At 46.4% G+C, this 24,954-nt stretch overlaps 1 protein-coding gene across 15 annotated transcripts; it reads right to left on the bottom strand.

Moving 5' to 3' along the window:
* Positions 1-225: 225 nt before the first annotated feature.
* mbnl3 (muscleblind-like splicing regulator 3) lies at positions 226-21,677 on the bottom strand. 15 transcript variants are annotated; one of them, XM_060063596.1, is made up of 9 exons: positions 20,735-21,677; positions 15,508-15,672; positions 15,046-15,249; positions 14,309-14,551; positions 11,181-11,331; positions 9,725-9,760; positions 9,046-9,156; positions 7,183-7,274; positions 226-6,148 (listed from the first exon to the last, which is right to left on the bottom strand). In XM_060063596.1, the coding sequence occupies exons 1-9, from the start codon at positions 20,912-20,914 to the stop codon at positions 6,131-6,133; spliced, it is 1,200 nt and encodes a 399-aa protein (XP_059919579.1). In that variant the 5' UTR covers positions 20,915-21,677; the 3' UTR covers positions 226-6,130. The 15 variants fall into 15 exon arrangements, with proteins under 15 accessions (XP_059919579.1, XP_059919582.1, XP_059919583.1 ...); XM_060063598.1 differs by having other exon boundaries at positions 5,991-6,151; XM_060063599.1 differs by lacking the exon at positions 9,725-9,760.
* Positions 21,678-24,954: the final 3,277 nt, after the last annotated feature.

Genomic DNA, 24,954 nt, shown 5'->3' on the forward strand with positions numbered 1-24,954 from the left:
AATACATATTCCTGTTACATGCTGTTTATGATCAGCAGCATATTGCCCCATACATTTGAGTTGACGAGCAAATAACATGGCTTGACTTTAATTATATTCTTTGTACATGCAATACCACTTACACTAGAAGTGCATCGATCCATAGTAGAGCTAGAGGGCCTTTTGACAATTAGTATGCAAATCTTAGCCTTTATATCAACAATTAAGAAAATAACAACAATTCAGTGATGATCACCAATAAGGGCTTTATTAAAGGGGTAAAACAAAACAAAAATAGAAAAAGGTCATCATCATCATATAGGCAAATGAACCTGCATTTTGATAATCATACACCACAAAATAAATTGCCATGTAGCAGTAGCACATAGAAACCCAATTAGCTAAAATATAACGATAAGCAACAATATGGTAGAGCGACGAAACTGGGCTGTGATGTTTCAGTGTGCAAGAGAGGCAGGGAAGAGAGAAGAGAGAAGAGAGAGAGAGAAGTGTTTCGTATGGCTTAGTCCTGGCCCTTATGCTTTTCCTCTAGTTGCTATTTTGTTACTCGCTTCCATGGTTCACCAACTCTATCCAAAGTAGTCAAGACAGCTACTCACTGTACATGCAGTTCTGGAAATGAATTGTGAAATGGAAATTGATTATAATGTTAGAGTTACACAAAGGAAAAACACAAATATATACGCTTAATGATGAAGGCACAGATAAACTTAACTGTGGTCAAGTGATAGCAACAAAAGTGGAATAAAAGCACAATGCAGTGATGTTAAACAAAAATCTACTGCCAGTGGAGCCCAATTCATACATGGTAGCCCACATGTACATTCCACTATACTATAGCAGTAGAAGTCTGCAGGATACAGAGCAAAATAGACACAAAGCTGATTTCCTGGGTTTGATATACACACAGTACAGAAGTATAGCATTAGGCATTAACACAATGTTAGAAAAAACAAAAAACAATCTTTTTTCCCCCCCCATCCTGAAGGCTTCGAAACACCACAACGGAATGACTCTCGAGTTAATCCAACACTAGGACAGATGCCATGGCAACAAAATCATTGGCTTCACAAGCAATATATAAAGCGATAAATGGCCAGGTTTGATGTATATAGTTTAAAGGGTATTTTGTATTAAAAGCTCTCTTGGAACATGTTTTTCACTGTCCAATCTTTGATAGAAATTCAATAGGTGAGTCAGATTTACTGATTATTGAGCAATCATAGTGATTGAGCAGAAAAACAAATGACATCATTTTCTTACAAAGAAATAAATGTAAAATTATCACTCATCCAGATATTCGGTTTAAAGACTGTTAAAGAAATGTTTTGGTAATAGGAGAATAATTATTTGAAATTTAATTCAGTAATTCACGAAAGATTTATCACTGCTGCATTACGCAATCATTTGGAATCTTTTAAAAATGACAAAAAAGGTATCGTTAAATTAATCTTTCAAACTTAATTTTAAGATCAGATACTTGCTGCACCTATAAAATGGTTGTCTAAATTGCTCAGATTTTTTTTACAGCATAACAATATCATGCTTAGCAAGCAGTAGGGCTTTAGCAAATAGAACAGGACAAATCATTCAAAACCGTCTTTCTCATAATTCCTAGAACTTATAACAGCATACTGGTTGTATTGCTTAACAATACAGCGATTTCGTTTTTATCAGTTTTCTCTATATTTATTCAAAATAAATTTTTGAATATTTTTGACATAGTTATGTACATAAGTGCAAACAAGGTGAATATCACACATTCGTACACCCCAGCGAGGATCGACATCAACCAGCACAGCTGGGCTAGCCGGAGAGGAAAGAGACTTCAGATGAACAACACTTCTAGTCGAGAAAAATCATCTAGTCCGAGGACGGAAGGTCCAAATAATGAATGGGAGAGGGCAGGTTGTGGTGTCCATCGTTTCATTTTTCAAGCCAAAAACCTCTTCACCTCCCAAAAGATACATGTTTACGTTAGCAAAAATCTATATTTTTTACGTTTGACACCAACAAAAAGGAAAGAAAAACAATCAAAACAAAGCAGATTTAAGACACACTCACAAACCATAATAAAGTTACACGTGACCAGTCTCCCCAAAGGAATTTTGAATATTACAATGACTTATTTGTTTCCGTAAAACATACTCTAAACTAACTAAACATTCCCTTTTGTGAATAAGTAGGTTTATTCTCTAAATTGTTATTTCAATTTATGTGAAAAATAATTAGGTTAATACAAAGGTAGCCACATTGTAATTTTGTTGCCATAGCAACAGTAACTTTTCTAATTAACAATGGATCTATCAATTTAGGTATACATACTCGTTATAAGTCTACACAAAGTATTTTACTTAAATGAATATTTTTTATTTTCATGCATTGATTTATTTTGTCAAATAATTAAAAAAAAAGTTAAAACTTACCACTAAATTACTTTCATTACATTGCAATCACGACTTTATACAGTGACGAAGAAACCAGGCCCCATGGCTCTGTCCTGGCCATCAGAACCTCCAGTAGGACAGAATACGACCTGTCCTCATGCTTTGAGATCTGATCTCACGGTATGCAATGACAAAAAGGAGTTGCATATTCTCCACAGTCAAAGGGTATGAATTCATGAAGATGGCAAGAATAATTACAGTGGATACTAAACATCCGGTCTGTAGATAACCGAGGGTCAAGGAAAAGAGTGAGAGACTATAAAGAAAAAGATCATCTATGTACTCACACAAAAACACGTTCAAGTGTACAAGGAATAGACACTTTTAAACATGACAAACAATGGTAAACGTTCAGTTAAAATTAAATACCTCAAGAGTGGCACCATTCATTTGTCAAGTATTTTGTTATTCCAGCTGGATAGCAGTTGGTGAAGGCATAATGACATGACAGAATGACATTTTTTCTTTTTTTTCTTGACTGGACAACGCATGTCTTCCAAAGCTCTAAGGTTTAGACAAAACAACTTGCCTGGACATTCTTTTCATCACTTCATTAAGTCAGAGAGAAACATTTGCCTTTAAAATCAAATTCATGAAACAAAGGTCGGGACAGAATTTGCTCAAGGATATTATTATTTTTTTAAGTAGTCACACCACCCATGAACATTAAATATAAATCTATATAATAATACACATACTTTAATGTCCTAACACAGTATCAACATGATATTTATGTTACCTTTGAAAAAGTCTATATGTAGTGAATCATTATATTTCCACATGCCATTCTTTTAAATGGGCATGGTTAATTTTTTTTTGCATTAAATACATTCACGACACAATAACATGACTTAAACATGACACGTCTTCAGTGGGAAATGGCACAAAATGAGTCACCCTTTTCAGCTAATGGAATATGGGATTCATCGTCTCTTTTAACATAGATACATATGCACACAACTAATTAAGAGTATTGGTTACGTTTACCTTATTCATGTCAAGACAGCACAGCTGCCCCAAAGAAACTAGACAGATATAGTTTACTGTTATGATGAACGATGAACTACAGATCCATCTATCCCTATCGATCTGTTTAACAGTGTATGAACAATCAACACTTAAGGAGACTGGAAAGAGGCACATATTCCCTTCACTTAATTGTATTAGATCCAAAATTCGACGGCCAGTGTATTCCGTTTTTTATTTAATTTTTTATTATTCGATACCCACTGTGGGATCAAATCTGGGGCACCTTTCATATCTCCGGCCCACATATTTTGTTTTCTGGCTTCTCCTTGTGGGAATTAAGTCCTCCCCTGACTAGAGTAGTATTAGCATTTAGAGTCTGTAGACTATTAAAGAATGAACAGAATCAGAGGAAAAGAGAATACGCTTTTTAAGTCAGACAACACAGATTCAAGTTCTCTTTTTTCTCCCTGAAGAGCCAATTTAAATAACAATCTTAGTGCCACTGAGTCACTCCAACAGCCAAACAATGGGGAGAAATTTACCCCCAAAAATACAATTATATTTAAAAGCAATTCCCTCGTTGCCGTTTTGTAATTTTTTATAGATTTCTACCAGGTACAGCGTTTGTGTTTCAATTTTCTGAAACACAAAAAGTTATCGCATTGACTAGGGATGTTCCATTCGTAGGCCACTACTCTTCCAATACAGACTTTGGTGAATTTGCACAAAAACAGGAAAGCACTTGCTGCTTTCATGCTGTGCAACCATTCTATCATTGGCTGTCAAAGCTCAAAGTTCCCAATTAAGAAATTGTTCAGTTTCAGCTTTGTTCCCCAGGCGATCATTTTGGTTCAAATAAGATCCAAGCCGACATGGGACCAGGACTTATTTTAACTCTTTCTAAAGCACCTACGATGTAATAGGCGTTATGTTTTACTTAACAAGTGCCCCGACTATGCTTAGAGATTGTCATTCATCAAACATTGCACAGAGATCCATAATCAAATTTGGAATTGGGATAATCTTAGAAAGACTGATAAACTGACCTCAAAGCCAAAGACAGTAGGTGGCGCTTGAATAATTTCAAAGCTTTTACAGCCAAAGAACATTCACTGGTCAGATATACTGCACTGAAGACCAATTCTGATTTATAATGGTAGCTTTTATATTTATAATGATCTACTTTGATCCTGTATGAAAAGGTCAGAGTACATGGAATAACGCTGCTTAAAGGGGAAATGTGTAAGAGTCATGCTGTTATTCATATTTAAAAGAACCGAAAATGCCCGGGCCAAGATGGCTGGAATAGGAATATTTTTTTATCTTCATCAAGGGCTAGCATTAAACAATTTATGGTGAAATATTCAACAAATTTGAAAGCAATAAATTATGATGCACTTTGGGCATTGTTTGGTTATCATAAATAAATGAAATACATCTAATTGGCAATATTAGCTACTGAATGATAAATATATTGTAGTTTGACCTAATTGTAAACTTAAACTGGTATGGAGTTTAAGCTAAACACTAGTACTAGCCTTTATCATCTTACACATTGCTCCATAAAGACATTGTGTTGCTGAAGAAAGAGCACTACCATTTGCTCCAAATGAACCCCGTTCACCACTAGTTGTAATATTTTTAGGGTATAAATTGGATAGTTTTTGTTTACCCTCGAGAAAATAAAACAGAACGGAACCCTGTCTACAAAATTTCAATAAAATAAAAAAGAAATATTTTTTCACAGCCAAATTATTGTTTTCTTTAGTGACAGTCACATAAGGTCACATTTTGTGCCACAATAGATCATTTAAAGGCACAGACAAATTAACAATAACCGGATGTTCTGTTTCTCAGGTAGAATGAGATGATTGACCCTGAAAAAACACAAAACTTTTTTTGACAGCATTGTACTAATAAAATTGAGACATAAAATATCGAAACACAAATCATGAAACATAAATTCGATTTCATACAATACAAACCCCCCCCCCCCCCCCCTTTCCAACATAATGCCATCAGTGCCAAACATAATGGTGACCATTGGCATTCCGGTTAGTTAATCGAGTGGAATTCCTTAATTAGCATTTCTGCCGTATTATTGATCTTTTCTTATACTTTGGTGCAGTCGCCCAGTCATGTCGTTTGCTCTTCAGTACAAGACGATGGCTTGGAACCCATGAGGGTTTTTTTTCGCTGTCGAAAACTTGTTTATGTGTGTGTTTATGTGTGTGTGTTTGCGTGTTTTAGTGCGTGTATTTCTTGAAGGTGTGGCACTGGGCATGCATGGCTGTGGGAGCCTGGGAGCGTCGGGCCACCGCCTAAAGTCGATCATGTCATGGCGGCTGTTCTCTCCCCAATGCTCAAGAGGCTCCCCCTCCAAAGAGTGCGGCACTCGGCCCAGCTCCGGTATTCTGGGCCTTTTCTTTACACACTAAAACATCTCCACCTTCAGGTTCACACTGCCACTCGGTAAGTGTGCACATTTGGATTAGGCACATTTTTGTTGCATTCTGAGAGTCGAGTTACTCTTTAAGGGATGGGTGGGTGGATGGGTGCAGTAGAGTGGATAGGGTGAGGGGGCGGGGTTTCTTAACTGGGGTGGCGGGCCAGGCTCACTGAGTTGAGGCCCACCGGAGTGGCCATCAGCAGCTTGGGGACGGGACAGAAGTGGGTCTCCATCGGGATGCAATGGAGCTCCACTGCGTCGCCGTTCATGACCTCCGATGGGTCTACTGAGAGAGAGAGAGAGAGAGAGAGAGAGAGAGAGAGAGAGAGAGAGAGAGAGAGAGAGAGAGAGAGAGAGAGAGAGAGAGAGAGAGAGAGAGAGAGAGAGAGAGAGAGAGAGAGAGAGAGAGAGAGAGAGAGAGAGACCGGAAAGTGGGGAAATGTTATTTGCCATAACATAAAATACATAAGCATGTTGCTAAACAGGTTGGTTGAGTTAATTTAAGCAGAGGTTAAGATACATATAATATATATAATATATGCATGTGTAATTTAATGAATACATTTGATGCAGACGGTTACCCATGTGAGCTAGTGGGCCGCACCACAATGAACTGCTAATTTATTCAAACCATGATCCTGATTAAATTTCGGTTATACAGCCAATGTGCAAGACAGAAAAAAACACAAATTAAACTTAAAAATACGGTGTACATTTGTACAATCAAAAATAAACATGATGCTCTGAACAATAATGAAAATGTGAGAATTCTTCATCCTTGAACAAATAGCAAATGTGTCTAATAATAGAGTAAGGCTTCATTAGTATAAGGCATCTGAGCACTATTAATGAAGGTTGGATCCTTGATCAAGAGGCTTATCAGACCTCAGCTCGACATGCAGACTCCTGAAGTTCACCGGGACAAAGGAACACTTAAAAAAATCACTCGATTTTAAAGTACTCGTTGGGGGTTTTGAGGAAAAAAATTATTGTTGCTGAATTTGAAAGTTAAATAATTAAGGCCCTACCATGATAAATTAAAATGTGTATAACTGAGGATATTTTAGTGAAAGATCACATGATGGTCGATCACATGGACCACAAAGCTCGTCTCAAATAACATTTGTACAATGTGTCAGCTCATGTCACACCAAAAAACAAAAGCACACCCAAAAACCAAACAAGGATGAAATGTAACCAATGGAATCTCCATGAGAAAAATGTAATGGAGGCTCATGTCCCTTTCGCTAAAACAAGAGCCAATCAGCCACGGCTTAAAAAAAAACACAAAGATGAACACAAAATGAAAGAGCAAACCTGATTGGACGCGGCGGATTCAGCGAAAGGAACATTGGTGACGTGGGTTGAGGCCGACGAGACAGTGGAGGAGGCACCGTGCGTCATGGGAACTTTTTATTCAGGCGAGAGCCAGACGAGACACACAGGGGACGAGGAAATGGGCGGGGCGGGGGGGAGGGGGAGGGGGGTAGGAGGAGGAGGGAATAGGAATGATATGGTTACCATGGCGAAATGTAGCGGCGCAAACTTCATGGCAACAAGTCAAGGGACATCGCTAGGATGGGATTTCGAAGGGGGATCAAGAGAAACATGCAGATGATGAAATAGGAGAAATGAAAAACAAACTGAAATGGAGTCAATTGGAGATCCGACCAGTTACAAAACAAGAATACATGTTTCAATATTGTTCATGAGTGGTGGCCCAGGAGAACATGGCTATGAAGTCATACAATCTGTTGAGACCATTGACCATTGATAATTGCGTTAGGGCAAACCTGTGAATAAGGGCAACAGTTGAATTCAGTTAGATGCAAACATTAAGCTTCTTTTAAGAAGGTTACATAAGTACAACTCTGAGAACAATGTTTCTTCTTGGACAGTTCTGTGTGACGTGAATAGAAACATAGTGGAAATAGTACGAGACAGCTATTCTATTATTGAAATGGTAAAAATGACGATGAGTCAGCTGTTGTTGTAAAATTGAGCCATCAAACTCAACTTAAATGAAAGACTGAGCAGATTTACCTTAACCTTTTGAAAAAAACGTAAATCACTTGTCAGATGCAATCATGGGGAATTGGCATCTTAATACAGGTGTAGGAAAACCAAAAAATAAACGAAGCAACTAAAACTGAAATTTAAATAAATTGAAAATAATGAATGATAAAAATGAATAAGTCAACACTCACACACACACACACACAAACACACACATATATACACACAATTAAATCCTGAAAAGCTCAATTTCCGTGTGAATATTCAACACATGAGCTTCAGATATAAATATATATCGACAGATTATCATGGGGTTTTGTTGTTACTCATTTCAGATGGGTTGTCTCAACAGGGTGGGTACAACTAATGTTACCACAATCTAGTCGGGTGGTTAAAGAAAAAAAAAAAACAGAAACGTTTTGTTATTTTACCTCAACCGTTCTCAAAGCCACAACAACATTCTCTCTGCATACTTTATGTAAAAAACGATTTCGTTTTCATTCCAAATAATCTGTATTCCCACACACTGGCAGCACAAACTGGCTCTCATTCATCATGCCTGTTCCCAACAAGACGTAACCATCCAGTAACTCCTCACTTGTAAATGCTTTTGCAATAAAAGTGATTATATTTTGAAAGCATGACTGTGTTTGAAATGCGACACACATTCTATTGGCCTCTATACTGTCTCAGTCTTAAGCTTACGATTCTCCCTTTATAATATTGCATAAATTAATATTAATCCATTTATCTTATTGCATCTCGAATACATTATAGTATACCATGAACAATGCGTTGTATTTAAAAAGCTCTGTTGCAGCAGCAACTAGGCGGTCAGGATGCCGGTCAGCATTCAGTAACATCGGAGCTCGAGGTTTGTATTACATCATCGCACTGCAGCCCAGACATCAGCACTAGTTATATTGACAACTTGAATTCATATTTAGCCCCGTGACAACATGGCCAGCATCAGCGACTGATGGCCCCCCCTGTCGTCTACTACCCGCCCCCCCCCCCCCCCCCCCCCCACCCCCGCCCGGGGCCCAGCAGCGGCCGGGGGGGGTAGAGATGCCGTGGGTGCAGAGGGTTTGAGACAGCGGGTGTCTGGGGACGGACGGCCCTAGGAGATGGGGGGGAGCAGGGGGGGGGGGGGGGGGCCCTCACCAGTGAATCCAGGGATAGACAGCAGGCGGCCAGGCCCCTGCCGGCAGCCGCTCCAGTCCCGTCTCTCCCAGCGGCCCTCCGCTGCCGGGGGGGCCGCGGCTTTCATAAGTCCTACGGGAGACAGGGAGGGAGGCTTACTGGGGGGCCCCCAGCAGGCCTGCTCACACACCCTCTGGTGCGGAGCTAAGGGGGCTACCGGAGGGCCGGCATACCCCCCGCCGACACAGACAGACACGCGCACATGAAGACACACACACACACGCACGCGCACACACACACACATACGCACACACACACGCACACACAGACACACACACAGACGCACACACAGACGCACACACACACAGACAGACATACGCACATGAAGACACACACACACACACGCACACACACACACACACACGCCACAGACAAATAAAAATAATCACACACACATACACACACACACACACACACACGCACACACACACACACCGAGGACATGTACAAGAATGTACAAAAATCTTCAGACGCAACACATGAGTTCTAGAGGAGGCTAAGAGATGGGCGTGAGCAGATTAAGAGACCATGAAGAGATAAGGAGACAAACTGGAAAGTTCCCTTCGATAGCAAGAGGAGCTTAATGTGTGACGAGCCTACAGCTATGTCGCTTGCGCAGGAGTTAAGAGAACAGCCCTACCTATGGCTCCTGAGGGGGCCATGTACAAGATGGAGCCTGATGTCGTCCATTCATAAACACACACACACACACACAGCGCATGCACACAAACGCAGGCACACACACACAAATGCAGACACACACACACACACACACACACACACACACACACACACACACACACACACACACACACACACACACACACACACACGATGAATGGAGCAGTGGGGATAAAGATGAACAGAAAGAAAGAAAGGAGGGAAAATGGACAGAAGAAGGTGGGGCCAAAAAAAAAGTGTTGTTTAATAAACAGAACAATTATGTGCAGAGAACTGGCATCACAGGTGTGTAACCTTTGACCCCATATAAATATTCTACATACATAACAATTTTTTAATTGACTGCATCCTCTTTGACATTATCATCTTCCAACTCCACTACTGGACAGCTCTATCAATTCACTCGCAAATTTCCCTTTAGGCTGATTTATAGTCTGTGTGTTCACATTTCTTCAATCAAGGTAATATTTGCTCTCATATGCTCCTGGGCTTGCAATGAACATTGAACACATAAAGCACATGAAGCCATCAGACAACCCGTCACACAGGAAAGGGAGGCACAAACACAGAGCGTAACGAGGAAGGTAACATTCACAAGCACAAGGAATCCCTGCATGTAGAGAACACACACATGAACTGCACCACAGCTCTCAAGACCATCGACTGAACCAATACTCAATTAAAAAACAACAATCCATTGGTTGCGTTATCAATATGAGTCACTGGGTCTTAAAATACTGGATTGTGTAATATTTATTATTTCCGTCTTTCAGCAGACAATTTTCTCAGAAGCTGAAATGCAGTCAAAAAGGGGCAGGGAGGGGATCTGCATCTTGTTCAGTTACCCAGTACTTAGTCCACACACACCATATAGTCACGACCCTAGCCTGTCCAACGTTAAGACCTCCATACTAATACTATACCTCTTTGGTTTTTAACAAAGGGGGGAATCAACCTCAGTTCCTAAGGCTAAGTTATGGTTGGATGTCGACGCATCGCAAGGGGACGGACCCATAACAACCTTGCGGACCCCTCTTTGCGTCCAAGTGCCTGACGTGTGCCTCCAAAGATTTGTCACCTTGCGTCGAGGCGACGCAGCATCAAGGGCTGTGATTGGTCCGTTAACGTCGACCCGACGTTAACGGACCAATCACAGCCCTTGATGCTGCGTCGAGGCGACGCAGCATCAAGGGCTGTGATTGGTCCGTTAACGTCGACCCGACGTTAATCCACGACTGCGTCGAAGCGACTGCGTGGTCATTGCGTTGCGTCAACCTTGGAACCGTATAACTCTACCCGTCGTCCAACACCCTATAGTCACGACCCTATCCCTGCCTCGTGGCTGCCCCTCGTACGTCTAGAGGGCCTCGTGGTGTTCCAACACAGAGGGGACCCGGTGAGCGTGCGGGACTGACCGGTGGGGATGAAGGTCTGCTGCAGCTGCATGTTGGCCAGGGCCTGCTGGTAGTGGAACATGCTGGGGCTGAAGACGGTGGCGGGGGCTCCGTTACTCTTCTCCATGGGGGACCTCTTTGGTAGTTGGTGCATGGCCCCCTGGGGAACCTGCTGGCGGGTTGGAGGGGGAGGGAGGGAGACAAGAGAGGGAGTCAAGATGGAGGGGAGTGAGAGAGGGAGGGAGTCAGGGAGGGAGGAATGAAGGGGGTGAGGGAGGGAGTAAGGGAAAAAGAGGGAAGGTGGGAGGAAGAGAACGGAAAGAAAGAAAGACAGAAATAAATAAAGGAGGAAGGAAAAAGGTAAGAAACGAACAGACAAAATAACTGAAGCAGCTTACCCTTCAACAGTTCAAGAGTCTTTACAGTATTGTCCCTGCTTATTATTATTTTATAGCTGCAGCCTGCAGGTTATCCTAACCAGCACTGCAGTGTCTGAGCCTGAACCGTCATTGTAGAGTGGAGTTTGGTGCACCGCCACAAGAGGGCACTGTGGCGTGTAGTGAGCACTACTGAGATGTAGGCCAGCTAGCCCAGAGGTCAGGACAAGAGCGAAGTGGGACAGTGACGAGTCCTTTTCTAACAAGGTAGCCGTGCCCGCAGATGCTGTTGGTTACCAACCGTGTGTTCTCTACCAGGGTGTTTACCGTGAACCGACCTGCTTGGTTAAATGACGCAGTAAACAAGGAATTCCTTAAAGAACACGGCCATCATAGTTGTTGCTTTGTTAGTGAAAATGGCTGCAATACCTACACCAAAGAAAAAGCATAGAGGCAGGGACGGACAGACGGATCACAACATGAAGCATTGTGCTATAACAACGGTAGTCACGGCAACCAGGATGACATAACACGGGGGTTTGGGTAAACAACAGCATAACTAAACAGAATGAAAAGGAAACGGTGCCCTTGTGTCGGCTGGTCTCCCTGCCTCTTCCCTCTCCCAGAACCAGCGTCTCTCTTCTCTCTTGTTGCTTCAACATCTGCATTGCAGATCAGCGTACCGCTTAGAATACAGGGACTCTCAACGCCAGCCCTGATAGTCTGTCCATTTTGATGTACAGTTCTTATATGATAGGCAATCTTATGTGCATTAATGTATTTATGGATACATACATGAAACCAAATCAAATCTGTGATTACCTGTCTTGTATGTTTTTTTCATCTAAATATGCTCGCATTTCCACTATTTACACACGATAAAAGGTCCATTGTGTAGAAAATAGTAGCATCTAGTGGTGGAGTTGCAGAATGCAGTCAACTCTAACCAATCACAGTTCTCCATCCGCTGCCTTTGTCATGGTCACCATGGCCTTTACTTATTGGGAGACATGGCAGAGGTTACAGCCTGTTGACGGTGCTCCACATACAGTCCTCCTATCGCATCTTTAGTCGTAAACTACATTCATAGACCTCAACTGATCCGTGAGATGCAATGATTATTTATCTCGATAGCAGTAAGCGCTACAAGCCATTGTTTTCTGGCACTGATGGATTTTGATCGTGATCATGATCGTTCCTTTTGGATACCAACCCTCTCCAAAAGAGTTTCGTTATCGAACATGGCTACAGCCCCAAAAATGTCTCCACAGAATAAGTGAATTAAAGAATGAACACCCACACTTATAATCCCTTCATTTGCGAACTTCCATTCGCTACACTATTTTACACGTGGCTTAAAAAGTGAAACTCCATTATAATTGAATCCTCTAACTACATTGGAAATTCTGGTGAAATGATGGAGCATGCTCGTCTACACTGGCTATCAGAGGCGCGTCCAAGAGGGTGAAGCTTCTTCAACACTATAGTATAGCGCCAAGCTAGTGTGGGTGTGTAGAATTCGGTCTAGCGGTAGACTTTGATGACCCGGTCCGAGAGAGGGTTAAGCTTCTTGTACAAATAATATAAGACCATGGTGTGTGGTGCATTTCATATACAACATCGCTCATCTTAAAGCTCCTGTCCAATTACTGAACGTATAAAGTATCACAAATAGGTCGTAGCCATGGGGATAACAAATCCTTCCTAGAACCCTGACCCCAAAAGGCTTTTTTTTCTCTGCTGATTGTCCGTTCTGGGCTCCTGCAGAAACATGTTGGTGCAACGAGGCTGTGAAAGAGGACCCTCTCCATATGTAGACATTAAGGGCTCATTGTAGGGAATAAAAACTATTCATAAAGGCTTTTTTAGGTTTCCTAATTGCATTTGGGGGTACTACTAGATATGGTTACATGCCTGTATGTTAGATATACCCCTTATTATTCTCAAACTGTTCATTTATGCAAAAGCAATTTCAGCGTCTTTCAGAAACGGTCTGATTTGTATCAGAACGTTAACTATCTATATCAATTCCACCATGTTAAGTATAAACACAACAATGCTGTTACAAGCGCGTTCTACGTAAACTCATCCACGCTACACATAAACTGAACCGTGTCAGTATGAGTCACCGCATGCGAGTGTCTACTTGGTCTGATGACCGGCCGGAAGCCTGGAGGAGGAGGAGGAGGAGGAGGAGGAGGAGGAGGAGGAGGAGGAGGAGGAGGAGGAGGAGGAGGGGGTTGAGGAGGAGGAGGAGGAGGAGGAGGAGGAGGAGGAGGAGGAGGAGGAGGAGGAGGAGGGGGTTGAGGAGGAGGAGGAGGAAGAGGAAGAGGAAGAGGAAGAGCAGGAGGAGGAGGAGGAGGAGGAGGAGGAGGGGGTTGAGGAGGAGGAGGAGGAGGAGGAGGAGGAGGAGCAGGAGGAGGAAGAGGAAGAGGAAGAGGAAGAGGAGGAGCAGGAGGAGGAGGAGGAGCAGGAGCAGGAGGAAGAGGAAGAGGAAGAGGAAGAGGAGGAGCAGGAGGAGGAGGAGGAGGAAGAGGAAGAGGAAGAGGAAGAGGAGGAGGAGCAGGAGGAGGAGGAGCAGGAGGAGGAGGAGGAAAGGATGGAGGAGGAAGAGGAGGAGGAGGAGGAGGAGGTGGAAAGGATGGTGGGGGATGGAGGAGGAAGAGGAGGAGGAGGGTTGGGTGGATGAATGGATGGAGGGGGGTGGAGGGGATGGATGGATGGATGGATGGCATGGAGGGGGATAGCGGCGGCGGCGGCGACGGGGCTCACCATGGACGCGGAGGAGGCGGCGTTCTGGCCGGCCTGGTGCTGCGCGGCCTTGATGCGGGCCTGCAGGTGCGCCGGCGGGTGGAAGTACTTGCACTTGTCCCGGCTGCAGCGGCCCTTGATGTAGTCCATGCACACGATGACCGAGTTCTCGCTGCAGTCCACCATGCCCGCCTCCAGCGGGTGGGCGTAGCGGCAGTCGTTCTCCCCGCGGGTGCAGTTGCCCCGCTGGAACTCCCGGCACACCTGCTCGGAGGTCAGAGGTCGTGGGGGAGGGTTTGGGGCAGGGGGAGAGCGGTGGTCAGCGAGGCAACACGTGACACCGGATAGAATGAGCGGTGTGGGGGATACGGAGCCGTGCGTCTCTCGCTGTACAGTATGGATGTCGTGACACGCCGCTCGCCATCATGTGGCCGTGATTCAGTTGGCGTTTTAACGGCGGCGGAACGGTAATGTTGCCTCTCTGCATTACAGTAACGGCATTCAGGAAAACGACTTAACATTAGGAGAACAAGAAGAAAAATGCCAAAGAAAAATCTACGCTGTAGAATCATTTAAAAAAAATCACATCATCATATCCACATTGTCTTCTCAACAGTTTCCTTTTTTGAAACGGCAAAATAATGCTTGATACCATAATATTGTCAGCCTATAACAAAACTATAAACGAATGAACAATAATGGTCCAGGGAGTAACAGCTGAACGGAGACGGTGCGACCCAGCCCTGCTGCAGGCCTACCTCCAGCTTGTCTGTGCGGATGGATTTATGCGTGGAGGTGCCGTTGCCCATGGCGGTCAGGCCGGTGGGGCTCCCGGGGACCAGCAGAGGGGCGCTGGGCATCAGCTCGGGCATCAGGCCCATCCCTGGAGCCATGTGGCTCAGGTAGGGACTGAACGCCATGCTGGGACTGGTGGCCATGGAGGGCGTGACGGGGAACGTGGTCTGAGAGGGGGGGGGAGAGAGGGCGGGGCATCACGTAAAACGTCATGTCAGACATCAGGAGCTTGTGTTATAGGTACGTACAAGGCTTACTGCAATTCAATGTGTTAAGCCTAACTGGGAATTGGCTTTGGATAAAGGCATCTACTATGCGAGAAATAACGACACAACATATACATTTAAACGGTGTGCATGTGTGTGCGTGCGTTCGTGCACGTGCGTGTGTGCGTGCGCGTCAGGCTGGTGCGCGTCAACACTCACTATGGGCTGCAACTGGGCTCCCGGCAGCATGAACTGCATCTGTTGAGCCAACATGGCCGCCGCCGTCTTCTGCTGGATCAGGTTGTTCCTGCCGTTGATCTCCAGCTGGGTCTTCAGGTGGGGCGGGGGGTGCAGGTACTTGCAGTTTTCGCGGGTGCAACGCCCCTTTGAAAAGTAGAACAAAACACGGGGGCAGACGCCGCAGTCAGAAGTGGAGGCTTGTGGCAGGCGGGGGGGGGGGGTCGAGTGGTTAGATCCCAGGGAGATGAAGGCCCTGTGCCAACAGCAGCGTGGAGACCCACACGTGTTCAAGGATAATTAAATCGGGGGGGGGGGGGGGGGGGGCAAGTCTTTACAAAGAACCCCAAAGACAACAGCACAGCCCTTCATCACTTAATATGAAAAGCTTTTCCATTTAATTGGACCACTTGATCTGCTGCTCGCCGCCCCAGTAGAAAAGAAGCGGCTTAACAACACAATAGGCCTTCGACGTCTGCCAGACTAAATATCCAAAGATTCCAACCAATTTTCCCCGGCTAATCTAAGAACTAGATAATTGCTGCTTTAATTGAATGGGTCCATTAACGTCGTCTCAGGAGATGGTGCGCTGGATAATTCATGAAGGAATCCGCAGACATGTACTGATGTCTAAATCATTAAAATCAGCCGAATTGGGGAGCGGTGTCCTCTTACCAAGGACGGGGAAACAGGAAAATAACATCAACCGTTCCCTCAAAGCAGCACTTACTACATGATGATTTGCTTCAAGAGGATCACATAAAAAAAAAAAATGAATATAAAATAAATGAAGTTTTGTCTCCTATTTGTCATGTGTTAAGCGTAGGATAGTAAACACTTCAAAGAATCACATGTCACCCATTGCGGTTCACAGGTGGCGCCATAGAGTCAGGCAGTCATGACATCCACACACTGCAAAGTTGTTGTTTAATAACTGAACCAGGCCAAAGATAGAGCTGGAGCCGGTCCGAGATGCAGGTGCTGCATTCTCACCATCAATCTATATCTCCCTTCTGATATCGCCACCTCGCAAGTTGTCCAACAAACACCACCAGGCCCCCAGGAACGGGGATTACAGATGCAGCAGAGTATGTGACCGTGCCACATGGTCTGATGATAGCAAACATGGCCGACGGGGAGCCAGAGAGGAGAGAGAAGGAGGGCTTGAGGTGGTTGTGACTTTAATAAGGGCATACTGTTTATGGATATGTGGGTTTTATCTCTGGGGAATTCGCCACAAAGAAACTTACAACAGGACGGTGTTTCATATCTGACAAATTTGGCTAAGAAATAGTCTCCTTGACCCTACATACACATGCAGAGATCTAAATGGACTGTTTTGGTCTAGGTAGGTAGGAACAACGGCGACAACATAGATAAGACGTTGCCACATAAAATGTGAGCTTGCAGTTTGCAATTAGCCTTCGTGGGAAAACTTGTTAAATATTAGCTTTGTTCAAACCTCTCCACCCTTGGCTTATAATTATAATCGTCTTTTTTTGTTATGCGGTGCGTAATAGCATGAGCTCTTATTGGCATAAGATGGCAATATCAAACATTAGCAAATGGAAACCATATAGCACAACGTCAAGCTATACCTAGCGTGATCCAATCTGCTCTTTTCCAGGGAAACCGTTGAACACGTTTCTAGCCAAGCATGACAAGTTTAACCTGTCTGCATCCTAGCCTTTATGTCTGCGACCCAAAGCCCTTGGTGGAGGGACCCTTTTTAAAAGGTTCATTCGAAAGAAATCTCTTTTCAGGGCCTACTCACAAACCACTTTTGCTCCTACCTTCTCCCCTCCTAACCATTTATCTTAAAGCTTTTCATTCGCCCCTTCGCCCCTCCTCCGGCGCCCACCCCCCTCCGCCTCAATCAGCAGTGACCTTCCTCCTCCTCCTGGGCTCTGCCCTCGCTCCTCTGGGGAGGGATGAACACACGGGGACCTCTCGAGGAACCGCAGTCGGCCATTAAACACCTGGGGGGACGCCAGCTGGGTCCCCTTCCTCTGCAGATGGCTGGTTAACCCCCCCCCCCCCCCCCCCCCCCCCCCCGCCCCCGCCCACTGTCAAAGGCTCTCATCGTCGCGGCCACACCTACCTACTGACCAGGGGTCAACCTCTCTGGACGGACGAGAGCAGATGCGCCCAATACGGGAAGGTAAACGGAGTCCTCGAAAGCATCTTAGCACGCTGCCATGCCAAAAGGTTCCGATGCTATACTTCCACATACGGATTTAGATGAAAAGAAATTGCAAACGCTTTAAAGTTAGCGAAGGCATGCAGGTGAGATGGGATGGGTGCTGGTGGTGATGATGTCACCGGGCACCAGGGCGCTGACGACGGCGACGGACGGCGACGGACGGTGTCAGGGGGGGCGCCGAGGGCACCAGGAGGTTGTCTCTGTGGACGTGCAGAGCGCTGGAAGCAGAAGAGGTACTGGATGAAGGTAGGAAAAAAGAGAAAGAGCCGCAGTGTGCTGCCAGCAGGACCCCAGGACAGAGAGAGAGCGAGAGAGAGAGAGAGAGAGGGAGAGTCAGGTGACCTCCGATGCAAAATGAAAAATGTGCGCGGGGGAAACACGAGGCAGCCAGAAAAAGGCGTAAACGTTAGGCCGTCCGGAAACCACCTTTGGAGCGCCCTACCACCAGACATCCGGTATTTTGAGTCCCTTTTCACTTTCAAGTCCCATCTCAAAACACATATTTTTAAACGGCCATAATTGTTCTGTCTAATTGTTGTCGCCCACTTCATCCCATTAACGTTTATATGTTGTTCTTTTATTAATGTTGTTTATTTTTTTTAACTCAGTGCTGTAAGGTGACCTTGGGTGCTTATAAATTAAATGAATTATTATTATTATTATTATTATTAAGCCCGCAACACTGGAGTTTGGAGTGAGCTTTGCATTAGCGCGATGCGTATGAGGCTAGGTCTTGGATCATGAGGAGTCCCTGTCCCAGGCCCAGCCTAGTAAACCTGTTTAAACTCGGAAGGAGCCAGCTCACAAAAGGCCCAATCTCTATTGACCAGACCAGAGAACCTTGAGTCAGGAATCCGATTGTGTTTGACCCTGGTAGTAAGCGGTGGCACAGGGCGTTTGCCGGAATCAAAGCACCATCGAAATCCTTAACCTCACGCCGCCAGTGTTAAAACAAACCGCCCCTAATAGATAGTAGACCGTCGCTTTCTTTTTAAAAAAATCATGCATTCTGTCCTCGTCCACACCGTCGTGACTGGTGCCACCAAGTCAAACGTTACCAGAGTTTTGGGTGCTCAACGATGTGGGAACGCAGGCGGGCGGATGTAGTTGCCACATTCATCACTTTACATGACAGTCGCACTCTGGCTAACACGATAGAGGAGGAAGACGGAGAGGAGGAGGAGGAGATGGAGGAAGAGAAGGAGGTGGAGGGTTTGGGTGCCTCATCTCTTTTCCATTTCCTCTTCCTCTTCCCCTAACAGACCCATTACGAGCATTCAGAGGTAAAGGGCAGACGAACAGGAAGTCTTATGCATCTATGGGACCGAAGGACGAAAAGTGGGAAGGAGACGGGGCAAAGAGAAGGAGAGAGGAGGCATGAGAGAGAGAGAGAGGGGGAGAAGAAGACCAGAGGAGAGGCTGAGAGAGGGGAGGGAGAAGCGCGGTAGAGCCGGGTTGACCGTACAGGAGGACGGCGTAGAACCACCTCCTGTGGAGACAGAGTGTGTGACTCCGTGTGTCAGTCAGCCCCGCAGTAATACATGTTGTCCGTTGAGTAACGGCCCCGAGCACAGCCCGAACGGCACGCCTGCAAATCATGTTGTACGGAGGCGGGTTATTGACACAGCATGCGCGGTGTGGGGGCTCTCTGTTTGCGAGTGCATATCTGTCCATCCTGGGGGGGGGGGGGTGCGTGTGTGTGTGTGTGTGTGTGCATAATTGTGTGTAATTGTGTGTGTGTGTGTGTGTGTGTGTGTGTGTGTGTGTGTGTGTGTGTGTGACGCCAGAATGTCGCCCCTGATACAGAGAGTCGCGTCATTGACCTTCAGCGCTCCCTCACGTCGGTACGTTCTCAAACGCAAATGTGTGACCCTGAGGCTCCAAGAAGGCCAAACATGGCCTTTAATGCTCGGCCGTTCCCAGTCGATAAAAAGGCAGCTTGCGTCTGTCCCCCCCTATCAACTCAGCCAAGGCAGAGCTGGGCTGTTGCTGTGTGCTAAAAACAGCCACGCCACTCAGGAAGATCAAGCTAGCCAATCGGTACGTGCTCATGTGCTGTTGCTAGGCCCTCCCCCTCCCTATCTCTCTCTTTCCCTCTCTCTCTTCCCCGGTGTCTCACACACTCTCAGCCTCCCTATCTCCCTGCTGCTTTGGACACAGAAAAATGGCCGAATAATAAATTCTAACTCGATAAACGCGGAGACGGCAGCTGCAGCCAGACAGTGAGGCCCTTGTCTGGAGGTCTCATTTTTGCTGCAGGGAAGCATGCACGTACACATGCACACACACACACCCATACCGGTACATGTACTGACAGAGACACACACACACACACACACACACACACACACACACACACACACACACACACACACACACACACACACACACACACACACACACACACACACACACACACACACACACACACACACACACACACACACACACTCAAAAGAAATGGCCCATTCTTAATTTGAGAGAAATAAATCATGTTTAGCTTCGGACATTGCATGTGCTAAACTGTGTAAGCCATAATACTCCTTGCCGAGAGTATTGGACCTTCGGCTGTGAGCATCTGCAGCAGTAGTGCACTGGCTCTACAATGGAGGAGGAAGAGGCACAGGAAGTAGCTGCATATGTTCACAGGACTCCAACCGTCATGGCCGCCACATTAGAGGGACAGAAAGTCAGCGATTGAGCTTAAAGAGCTCATGTAAATCAACACCAACAGTGCAACTTTATAGCATATTTAAAAGCCCTCAGTGGTCTCAACTTCTAATACAGAAGCTCTCCATCCTAACTCTTTGCTGTGATCAAAGACAGTAGATGTGAGAGTATGGATTATGTAGCATAATCCACAGATACACGTTCTGTAGCATAATCAATACACTGCCAATTCGTGTGAAGACAAAGGCAAAAAAATGTAAACACTGTATTGTCGGGCTGACGTGCTGCGTTGTGTCGTGGTGTGCGACGTGTCGTCCGCCACGGCGGTGCGTTTACCTTCAGCGAGTCGAAGCAGGCGATGACTCTGCCGTTCTCCACGTGACAGCTGCGCGCCGGGTGGGCGAACTTGCACTCGGCGTCCGAGCGCGAGCAGGTGCCCCGCTGGAACTCCCGGCACACCTCCAGGGTCAGCCACTTGGTGTCCCGGCCCATGCTCATGCTCATGTTGACCGCCATGGCGAGCCGCAAAACCCCCGTCTGGTGACGGGGCCGGGGTCGGCGGTGTTCAGAGAGCGGTGGCGGCGGTGGCTGTGGCGGCGGTGGCTGTGGCGGCGGCGGTGGCGGTGGTTCGGGAAATCAGCAAAGGTCGTTTGCTACGTGTGATTTCAAAAGTGATATTAATCCCACATAAACAGCAGCGGCAAACTTCAACACAAGGATGGCTTCTGTTTACCGAAACGGAGGGGGGTGAATTGGGTTTGAGGACGTTTAGGGGGGGGCGAGGGGAAGGGATCGACTACGCTGGGACCTGGGCGATGCCACAAGGGTTAAAGAACTGGACTCGTGGGGGCTGAGCTAGATGGCAGGGGCTTAGCGATGAACCGAGGCCAGCTCTGACTCATAGGAGGTAAAAACAAACGCCGGGGTGACACGCTGGCATGCTAGCAAATGTAGCGTCCGGGTTCAGGACACCGCACTGTCCTGGTGACGCAGGCACTGGGATGACTGGTCCGGTCTGTCTGGTAGCCCCGAGCTCCCCTTTCAAGATCTGTCCCCGCACCTATCCCTGTACACACACAGTAAGGCGTGAACCCCCGCTCATGACAACATGGCCACGTGTGTGTGACAGCCCTGGCTGGCGCTAGCTACGTCTAGGGGAGATAAATATCAGCAGGCGTGGAAACCTTGGGAGGGCAGGAGCAGGAGGAGGAGGCGGCGGCGTCCTTGTATTGTTGCGCCGGGAGCCGGCGTGTCCGGGAGGGGGGGGGGGGGTGGGGGGGGCAGAGACGAGCACAGCGGCCGGGGCCGTGGGAGGGAGGCGGGGTCTGGGGCTGGGGGGGGGGGGGGGGGGGGGGGCACGGGAGGGGAATGAGGGAGGGAGGTACGATCTCTCTCCGGCTGTCAGTGGGAATAAAAAAACAGCCCCATTCAAGGCCAAACATGCAGGGTGTGTAGCACCTCGGTCTCATCCAGCCCCGTGGACCGTTTCTGGTGGAGAGGGTGGTGGGGGGGGGGGGGCAGCGGCGGTGTGGGGGGGGAGGGAGCGCGACGCAGAGCGTGGACGGTGGTGGCGGAGGCAACGCAGTACGATGAGAGCCACGCGGTGCGGGGGAGCTCTCGGGCAAAACTTGCAGCAGCAGCAGCGAGGCACTTGGAAACGTCCCACTTCCTCCTTTTGCTTTGCTGTTTCTGTTTCTGTTCCGTCCCTTTTTCCTGATCCCTACTCTCGTCCCGTAGTTCTCTGGCAGGGTGACTCGGTTATCCTCTTGTCCTCATCCTCCTCGCGGGGAAATACACTGCACGCGCCGGGTTATGGGATTGCCAACGCTGCATGGAAGAAAAAAAAAACGTAGGATACAAAATTAGGTTGAACGAGTCAAGCCAACAGGAGGAACCAAAAAAACAACAATGACACGATAGATCCAGGTCCTTGTTTCAGAACTAATGTCATGGCTTAGGAGAGGGCGATGAGAGCCACGCGGCAGAAAGAGAGAAGAATTAGAGAGGGAGGGAGAGGGGAAGAGAGGGAGAGGGGAAGAGAGGGAGAGGAGAGAGAGAGAGAGAGAGAGAGAGAGAGAGAGAGTGAAACGAGAAACAAATAGGGGAGAGGAGCATACGGGAAGGAGCGAGGGAGGCTGCAATGAACAGGAAAGGGCAAGCTATGTCTTGATTAAGTGATACAGGAGAGAGTGGGACAGAGAAACAGAGAGAGAGAGAGATAGCTGGAGAGAGAGAGAGCAGGATAAAGAGAGGAGGAGAGAGAGCGAGCACAAAAGGGAGAGAGAGCAGGAGAGAGAGGATGCGGGAGGGGAGCACAGGCAATAAGAAAGGAGTAGGTTTGACTTCCCCCTGCACTGCAGACCATAAAGTAATTGAAAAACTTGACATGAACCATATCGCGAGCGGGCTCCAGATTGCCGTGTCCTTGAACAAGCTCGGCCCAGCACATGTGGCACGTTCATCCGTAACTACAGCGAATAGTTAACAATATGGAAAAAATAAAAAGAGGAAGTGAGGGGCGGGATGAGGATGAGCAATGGGGCTCTTGCTTCAAAACTGCAGCTGCTATGCTGCTGGCAAGGCTGCGGCCAATCAGGCGCAGCATTAAAAGGCAGGCAACAACGTCACCGACCAATGGCGAGAGAGGTACCGCAACGGCTGCTCCCCTTGCACTGGGCAAACCTTGTGTTTGCACTGCCTCTTATCTGTAGCACAGAGTCCCATGCCCAGACCGAAGCCACGTAGCTCACAGACCACAACATATGCAACAATTTATATATATATATATATATATATATATATATATATATAAAAAAAATAAAGGTTCATTTTCCATGTGTCATTAGAAAAGTGGACCAGATGTGTGATTAATTGTGTGTTGAACACACCCCTCGCTGGGAGACTGACGGCACAATTCAACCGTTCATGGAATGCGTTCACACAGGAAGCAGAGAAGCCCCAGGAATTATGGCTGCACTGCAACATGTCAACATATTCCAACAGAGGAGAAGGATCCACCACACGAGACGACCGACCCACGTTTCACGTGTTCACACACAGGGTAAACAAACAGACAAAGAGGCAGGACAGACAGTGCGAAATAAGGAGGAGGACTGTAAGGAGGAGGGGAGAACGGGTTGGAGCAGATTCTATCGGCCCCCGTGTCTCATGGCGACAGACACAGACGGAGGAGGCGGTGGGGGGGGGGGCAAGGGAACAAGTGTGTGTGTGCTAATGTGCACAACCCAAAGGAGAACACTGCAGTATAGGGAGGGAGAGAGAGATTTGAGTAGAGGGGGGGTGGAATTAAACTGATACAGCCATTTGCAAAACCACAACACACACACACACACACACACACACACACACACACACACACACACACACCGAGACAAAGAGACAGAGATTGCCATGCTTCATCTTTTACTCCTTAATGCTTCCGCCTCCCATGGATCGATATAAAAGCAACCCCCCAGCCCACCTGCCCCCCCTCCCTCATCCTCCAGTTGTGTGTGTGAGGGGGGGGGGGCTCTAGCCATCCTGTATTCAGATCCACACAACGGCACCCAACGCCCTTGCGAACGCACACTTTCCAAAGGCCCAGTGAGGGAGCTGCAAGACACACTGCAGGCACTGCAGAGCCATGCTTGCTAGCGCAGGGCATGCTAGCACAGGGCTTGCTGGTAGCGCAATTCGTTTTACGCTTTAATCACGCTTGCGTTGCGCTTGTAAGCATTACAAGCGTAACGCTTGTAATGCATTGTGCTTGCTAGTGCAATTGTTCCAGGAGACGCGTTCCCTAGAATGTTACCAGGGAGCAGAAGGGCGGGACAGCCCTCCTCCAGAATGTGAGGAGATACAGTGGGTGGGTGTACTCTTGCACTCTACAACTGGCTCAGAGTACAGAGACGGCGCTCCATGACCCTTCAACTGATCTCTCTAATGTTCTCTACTCTGCCTCTCTACTCTATTGTTGATTCTCCTTGGGTACCCTCTAACGAACTAAAGTAATATTTATTATTTTAATCAAGGTTTTCTGCAGCTCCAGGTGTGGTAGACACAGTGCACAATGCTTCTGAATCACCAAATGTCAGTTCTATGTGAATTGAAAGAACTTAATATTGTTTCAGTTAGGACTGTGTTCTACACTTTGTTTTATTGTTTTCCAAGACAACCTCGGAATTGTGTTATTATAGAATTATAAGAAGAGAGAAAGCTACTCCAAATAGAACGACTCAATCAAATCAAACAGGCTTCGCAGAATATACTCACTTACAACACTATGGTATAAAATATCTTATTAACCATATATATATTTTTTACGATATTTCTAATACATTATTTACAGATAAGACGTTTTTTTTTTTACCCCATTGAGGCTCACCATGAGATTAATTAGCCCTCTCTGTGAATTATTCAGCTCCAGCAGAGAGAAGCAGCAATGTAAAGGGTAAGAGGCAGTGTGTGGGACAACTGACAAGACAAATTAGTTAGTTCATTATTGAAACATAAACATAGAAGGCTAATTATGGAGATTTGATTGCCATGTAAAACAC

Source organism: Gadus macrocephalus, chromosome 10 (genome assembly GCF_031168955.1).
Source record: "Gadus macrocephalus chromosome 10, ASM3116895v1".
In the NCBI taxonomy this organism is placed as follows: Eukaryota; Metazoa; Chordata; class Actinopteri; order Gadiformes; family Gadidae; genus Gadus; species Gadus macrocephalus.